Source organism: Coregonus clupeaformis, chromosome 27 (assembly GCF_020615455.1).
Source record: "Coregonus clupeaformis isolate EN_2021a chromosome 27, ASM2061545v1, whole genome shotgun sequence".
NCBI lineage: Eukaryota > Metazoa > Chordata > Actinopteri > Salmoniformes > Salmonidae > Coregonus > Coregonus clupeaformis.
Genome location: NC_059218.1, coordinates 26830083 through 26837792, shown reverse-complemented (window position 1 = coordinate 26837792; position 7710 = coordinate 26830083). Strand labels below are relative to the sequence as shown.

At 50.7% G+C, this 7710-nt stretch overlaps 1 protein-coding gene across 1 annotated transcript in view; it reads left to right on the top strand.

Moving 5' to 3' along the window:
• Positions 1-738: 738 nt before the first annotated feature.
• LOC121541685 (astrotactin-2-like) overlaps positions 739-7710 on the top strand; it is a 532790-nt gene continuing 525818 nt past the window's right edge. Inside the window, exon 1 of the mRNA XM_041850922.2 lies at positions 739-1092. Within this exon, the coding sequence (XP_041706856.1) occupies positions 759-1092 (334 nt within the window). The 5' untranslated portion in view covers positions 739-758. The remainder of the gene's footprint in view (positions 1093-7710) is intronic.

Sequence of the window (7710 nt, the reverse complement as noted above, 5' to 3'; positions counted from 1 at the left end):
TAAAGTCATGTAAGTCAACTACATATTTTGCACATATTTCCTAAGAAAATGTTATCTAGAATCAAAATTTCACAACATATCAACAATTCCGGCTATACAAGTCTGAAGAATAAGGATAACCACACAACATTTGAAGCGAGAAAAATGAATTGGCATGTGGGAAGAGTCTTACTTTCGGAGATGGCAGTTAAAGACAAGTACACTGAATTTTGCCTACAATCGCCAAAGCCTATTTAGACCCAATCACTATCTCTTCAAAGTAAGTTCCTAAATATAGACCAGTTTGTAACATTCTCTATGAAATGGGCTTTTAAATGATGTATACCATTTGAATGTGGTTAAAATTCATATGACGGTAGTATGATAAACAAAATAAAATATACATTTACATCAACTTTTTTACATTTTTATGTTTATACTATACAATGACGACCTTTCTACTCATGGGTTCCCTCGAAATTCATGTCCTTGATTGTATGAAACAGCGGTCTTAAGACAAATTGATTCCCTATTTTCTTTACTTGATTCAATATCTACCGTGAGGTCTCACAGAAACGTATATGCGCGTTATATAAAATGATGTGAACACATCAACACAGAAGGAAGCAAGTAGGAGAAAAAAAATATTACAGATCTACACCTGTGCTGCCGCCTCCTGGACAGACATGACTACCGTGCGCGTGCAGTGGCTGTAGTATAAATGAACAAGCAGTTTATGAGCCACACTCAAAGCGAGAGAACTGCGCACAGAGAGCGGGATGGCAAGGAGAGTATCGCACAACGTTGCCCTCCTCCTGGGGCTCTTGCTGACAGGCACCTCTACAGTCCGAGTAAGCAGAGGGGGAGCGATGCTTGAAGAGGAGAGGGAGAAGGAAAACGAACCGGAGAGCCATTGTGAAGTTAAAACCGTTATCGTTTCTACCCTTCCTGTACTCCGGGAGAATGAGTTCAGTTTCTCCGGCGTTGGCTCGGGGAGCGTGGCCGGAGGAGGAGGGGAGTCCCGGCTCCTTTTATTCGTTAGAACAGACCTACCTGGAAGAATTTCCGTTATGGATGATCTCGACAACACCGCTCTCCCATACTTCACACTGGGTAAGAACATTGTAATGTTACTGTGTGATCACTGTCCCCCATTACGCAATAATATCCATTACCAGCGTTGAATTGGCTGACATGTGCCTGGCCGGTGGTAGGTTATATTACCCAATTACATTAATTGTTTCCGTACATTCTCTTTAAATATTTATTCTACACTGTAAAGTGTCATCTAGGGTTGAAAATAATGGCATCTTTACATGCAAACCCAAGCAGAGGCGTGTTGGCTAATCAAGGGGAAGAGCAAGTAAAACAGCGTTGCGAACTTAGCACTGTAACTGAACACCACTCGTGTAATGAAAACGCAACAACCAAGTCAACACTGTACTCGGTTGCTGTACTCTCTCTCTCTCTCTCTCTCTCTCTCTCTCTCTCTCTCTCTCTCTCTCTCTCTCTCTCTCTCTCTCTCTTTCACAGACGCACACACACCAATTAGGTCTCTCTTGTGTCCTATGAGAAATTATGACTGTGTCATATGCATTTTGTCTTTTTATCACATATTGTTCATAGCAAAGACTAGGACACATGCAGTTTTGAAGGAAGTGTGATTAAGAAATGCATAATAATGTAAGATTGCTACAGTGTCATAATTTTTTCTCATTGCAGTTTGCAAGGGTTTAGGCCAGGGCCCACAAATGAGGTCGACTCTGCCTTGCATCGATTGAGGAGTGTGCCATTTGTGTCAATCTCTTTAGCTGCATTTACACAGGCAGCCCAATTCTGATAATTTTTTTCACTAATTGGTCTTTTGATTAATCAGATCAGTTCTGAAAAATATCTGCTGTGAAAAGGTCTGATGTGATTGGTCAAAATACCAATTAGTGGAAAAAAGATCAGCATTCGGCTGCCTGTGTAAAAGTAGCCTTTTTAGGACAGCAGTCTTGGACCATAGTTGTCAATCTTCAGGTTACATACACACAGTGAATCCTATAAGCCAAACATTAACACCTCCCACCCATTGAAATAATATACATTGAGTATGCAAAACATTAGGAACACCTTTCTAATATTGAGTTGCACCCCCTTTTGTCTTCAGAACAGCCTCAATTTGTCAGGGCATGGACTCTACAAGATGTCAAGCGTTCCACAGGGATGCTGGCCCATGTTGACTCCAATCCTTCCCACAGTTGTGTCAAGTTGGCTGGATGTCCTTTGGGTGGTGGACCATTCTTGATACACACGGGAAACTGTTAAGCGTGAAAAACCCAGCAGGGTTGCAGTTCTTGACACACTCAAACCAGTGCTCCTGGCACCTACTACCATACCCTGTTCAAAGGCACTTAAATATTTGATCTTGCCATTTCACCCTCTGAATGGCACACATACACAATCCATGTCTTAATTGTCTCAAGGCTTAAAAATCCTTCGTTAACCTGTCGCCTTCCCTTCATCTACACTGATTGAAGTGGATTTAAAAAGTGACATCAATAAGGGATCATAGCTTTCACCTGGATTCACCTGGTCAGGCTATGTCATGTTCCTAATGTTTTGTACACGCATTGCTGTCACGGATTCCGCCGAGGCTGCTCCTCCTCCTTGCTCGGGCAGGCTTCGGCGTTCGTCGTCCCCGGAGTACTAGCTACTGCCGATCGATGTTTCGGTGTTTGTCTTGTGTTGTCTAGTTTGTACACCTGTTACTTATTTTGTGTTGATTATGTGACATATAAGTTCCCTTGTTTTACGTTTGGCCTTTGTGTGTTATTGTCATTTTGTCCTGTCTGATGTTCGGCATTTCTAGTTCGCCTATTACGCACAGCGCGTGTTACTCCTCCAGTGTTGTGGAGACCTTTTGTTTTGTGCGTGTTTACTGGAATTAAAGTAGTCATCCTGATCCTCTGTGTCCTGCGCCTGACTTCACCGCCGCATACACATCACCCCAGTCTGACAGAATAACACACCACCCATGGAGTCAGTAGGACCAGCGGTGGTAACTGAGTCTCTGGAGGATCGGGTCAGCAGCCAGGACGCCATGATCCGTAGACTCGGCACCGCCATGCAAGATGTGATGGACACTCTGAGCCGATGGGAAAGAGGAGGCTTGCCCACACCTCCTCCTACAATACCACCACCATCGGCCAGACCCATCGTTCCATCTCCGGAGTCCAGTGGGATTCGGCTCTCGCTCCCGAGGGCATATGATGGCACCGCAGCCGGGTGTCAGGGTTTCCTACTTCAAGTGGAACTCTACCTGGCAACCATACACCCGGCGCCCTCGGGATACGAGAGCGTTTCCGCCCTCATCTCCTGTCTATCCGGCAAGGCATTGGAGTGGGCCAATGCCAAATGGAGGGGAATAGACGCCGCCACCATCAGCTATGCAGAGTTCTCCCGCCACTTCAGGGCGGTTTTCGATCATCCCCCAGAGGGTAAAGCGGCGGGGGAGCGTCTGTTCCACCTCCGACAGGGGAAGAGGAGCGCACAAGAGTTCGCCCTGGACTTCCGGACTCTGGCGGCTAATGCGGGGTGGAATGAGAGGGCCCTCATCGACCACTATCGGTGCAGCCTACGAGAGGACGTTCGCCGAGAGTTGGCCTGCAGGGACACCAATCTAAGCTTAGATCAGTTGGTGGACATGTCGATCCGTCTGGATACCCTGCTGGCTACCCGCGGACGTCCGGAGTTGGGGCCGTCCATTCCATCCCCCAGCACCTCCGAGCCGAGCCCTGTGGAGCTCGGGGGTGCTGGTGCTAGAGAGAGGAGGAGAGAGACCCGGAGAGAGGCCGTCCCCTGCACCAACTGTGGCCGTAGAGGACACACTGCGGCTCGGTGCTGGGGAGGGTCTCCTGGGGATCGAGGCAACAGGTCACGCACTGATGAGTCATTTCAGGTGAGTAGGCGTCCAACTCACCCAGAGCTCTCTGTTGTCCACTTGTGTATTCAAGTTGAATTTCCCCAGGTTTCATCTCATTCCCAGCATAAGGCGCTAGTCGATTCAGGCGCAGCTGGGAATTTTATTGATCGTAATTTCTGTGTTAGGTTAGGGATTCCCCTCCTACCAGTAGATGTGCCTTTTCCTATTCATGCCCTAGATAGCCGTCCGTTGGGATCAGGTTTAATTAGGGAGGTCACGGCGCCACTAAAGATGAAGACGCACGGGGGTCATGAGGAAATCATACAGTTGTATCTGATCGACACTCCTGCGTTTCCCGTGGTGCTGGGTCTTCCTTGGTTAATCTCTCATGACCCCACCATTTCATGGCAACAGAGGGCTCTCAGGGAGTGGTCTGATCAGTGTGTCGGGCGGTGTATAGGTGTTTCCGTAGGGGCGACCACGGTGGAAAGTCCGAACCAAATGCCCGCACTGCACATTCCTCCTGAGTATGATGATTTGGCACTCGTGTTCAGTAAGAAGAGGGCGACGCGATTGCCACCTCATAGACAGGGGGATTGTGCGATAGACCTCCAGGCAGGTGCTGCACTTCCGCGTAGTCATGTGTATCCTCTGTCTCAAGAGGAGACGGCGGCTATGGAGACATACATCGGCGAGTCTCTGAGACAGGGATACATACGGCCCTCCACTTCTCCTGCGTCCTCGAGTTTCTTTTTTGTGAAGAAGAAGGATGGAGGTTTGCGCCCGTGTATTGATTACCGTAGTCTCAATCAGATCACTGTTAAATACAGTTATCCTCTCCCTCTGATTGCGAGTATGACGGAATCATTACACGGAGCGCGCTTCTTCACAAAATTGGATCTCAGGAGCGCCTACAACCTGGTGCGCATTAGGGAGGGAGATGAATGGAAAACAGCATTTAGTACCACCTCGGTCACTATGAGTATCTCGTCATGCCATACGGGTTAATAAATGCTCCTTCAGTCTTCCAATCATTTGTGGACGAGATTATCCGGGATTTGCATGGGCAGGGTGTAGTGGTGTATATTGACGACATTCTAGTATACTCTGCTACACGAGCCGAGCATGTGGCCCTGGTGCGTCGAGTGTTGGGTAGGCTGTTGGAGCATGACTTGTATGTGAAGGCAGAGAAATGCCTGTTTTTCCAGGAGTCCATCTCCTTCCTGGGCCATCGGTTGTCTGCGTCAGGGGTGGAGATGGAGATTGACCGCGTTTCAGCTGTGCGTAATTGGCAGACTCCTACCACGGTTAAGGAGGTGCAGCGGATTTTGGGGTTTTGCCAATTACTACCGGAGGTTTATCCGGGGTTTTGGACAGGTAGCAGCTCCCATCACCTCCCTGCTAAAGGGGGGCCCGGTGCGTTTGCAGTGGTCGGCTGAGGCGGACAGGGCGTTTAGACAACTGAAGGACCTGTTCACCTCGGTTCCGGTGCTGGCACATCCGGACCCCTCTTTAGCGTTCCAAGTGGAGTTGGACGCGTCAGAGGCTGGTATTGGGGCTGTACTGTCTCAACGCTCAGGCACGCCTCCTAAACTCCGGCCCTGTGCTTTTTACTCTAAGAAGCTCAGCCCGGCGGAACGTAATTACGACGTGGGGGACAGGGAGTTGCTAGCTGTGGTCCAGGCTCTAAAGGTGTGGAGGCATTGGCTTGAGGGGGCTCAACACCCTTTTCTCATTCTGACTGACCATCGTAACCTGGAGTACATCCGGGCAGCTAGGAGACTGAACCCTCCTCAGGCTAGGTGGGCCATGTTTCTGGCCCGGTTTGTTTTTAAGCTCACCTACATACCAGGTTCACAGAACGTTAAGGCAGATGCCCTGTCCCGGCGATATGACACAGAGGAGAGGTCCATTGAGCCCACTCCCATACTGCCGGAGTCTTGTTTGGTGGCACCGGTGGTGTGGGAGGTCGATGCGGAGATCGAGCGGGCGTTACGTACCGACCCTACTCCTCCAGAGTGTCCGGAGGGGCGGAAGTACGTGCCGCTCGAGATTCGTGATCGACTAATTTATTGGGCTCATACGTCACCCTCCTCTGGACATCCTGTTATTGCCGGACAGTGCACTGCCTTAGTGAAAAGTACTGGTGGCCAACATTGGCAAAGGACGTGAGGGTTTATGTCTCCTCCTGCTCGGTGTGCGCTCAGTGTAAGGCGCCTAGACACCTGCCCAGGGGGAAGTTACATCCCCTACCCGTTCCACAACGGCCGTGGTCTCACCTATCGGTAGACTTTGTCACGGACCTTCCCCCCTCCCAGGGGAATACCACTATTCTGGTCGTTGTGGATCGGTTTTCTAAGGCCTGTCGTCTCATCCCAATGCCGGGTCTCCCTACTGCCCTACAGACTGCTGAGGCCCTGTTTACCCACGTCTTCCGGCACTACGGGGTACCTGAGGATATAGTGTCTGATCGGGGTACCCAGTTCACCTCTAGAGTCTGGAGGGCGTTTATGGAACGCTTGGGGGTCTCGGTTAGCCTTACCTCGGGTTTCCACCCTGAGAGTAATGGGCAGGTGGAGAGAGTGAACCAGGATGTGGGTAGGTTTCTGAGGTCTTATTGCCAGGACCGGCAGAAGGAGTGGTCGGGGTATATCCCCTGGGCAGAGATTTCCCAGAACTCCCTTCGCCACTCCTCTACGAATCTGACCCCTTTTCAGTGTGTGTTGGGGTATCAGCCGGTTCTGGCACCATGGCATCAGAGCCAGATCGAGGCTCCTGCGGTGGATGAATGGTTTCGGCGCTCGGAGGAGACATGGAACGCTGCGCATGTCCATCTGCAGCGGGCTATCCGTAGGCAGAAGGCGAGCGCCGATCGCCACCGCAGTGAGGCTCCAGTGCACCTGGAGATCGAGTCTGGCTCTCGACTCGAAACCTGCCCCTTCGCCTGCCCTGCCGGAAGCTGGGTCGGCGGTTTGTGGGGCCATTTAAAGTCCTGAGGAGATTGAACGAGGTATGTTACAGGTTACAACTGCCAAATGATTATCGCATTAACCCCTCGTTCCATGTGTCTCTCCTCAGGCCGGTGGTAGCTGGTCCACTCCAGGACAATGAGATACGGGAGACTCCTCCGCCCCCACTGGACATCGAGGGGGCTCCGGCGTACTCAGTCCGGTCCATTGTGGATTCGAGACGTCGGATGGGGGGTCTGCAGTATCTCGTGGAGTGGGAGGGGTACGGTCCAGAGGAACGGTGCTGGGTGCCTTGGAGGGACATCTTAGATCCCTCCCTCCTGACGGAGTTCCACCGGAGTCATCCCACTCGCCCTGCTCCGCGTCCTCCTGGCCGTCCCCGAGGCCGGGGTCGGCGCACGGCTGGGGCCGCGCGTCAAGGGGGGGGGGTACTGTCACGGATTCCGCCGAGGCTGCTCCTCCTCCTTGCTCGGGCAGGCTTCGGCGTTCGTCGTCCCCGGAGTACTAGCTACTGCCGATCGATGTTTCAGTGTTTGTCTTGTGTTGTCTAGTTTGTACACCTGTTACTTATTTTGCGTTGATTATGTGACATATAAGTTCCCTTGTTTTACGTTTGGCCTTTGTGTGTTATTGTCATTTTGTCCTGTCTGATGTTCGGCATTTCTAGTTCGCCTATTACGCACAGCGCGTGTTACTCCTCCAGTGTTGTGGAGACCTTTTGTTTTGTGCGTGTTTACTGGAATTAAAGTAGTCATCCTGATCCTCTGTGTCCTGCGCCTGACTTCACCGCAGCATCCACATCACCCCAGTCTGACAATTGCAGGCCCACATGTTTACCCATGTGGTTCTATAATT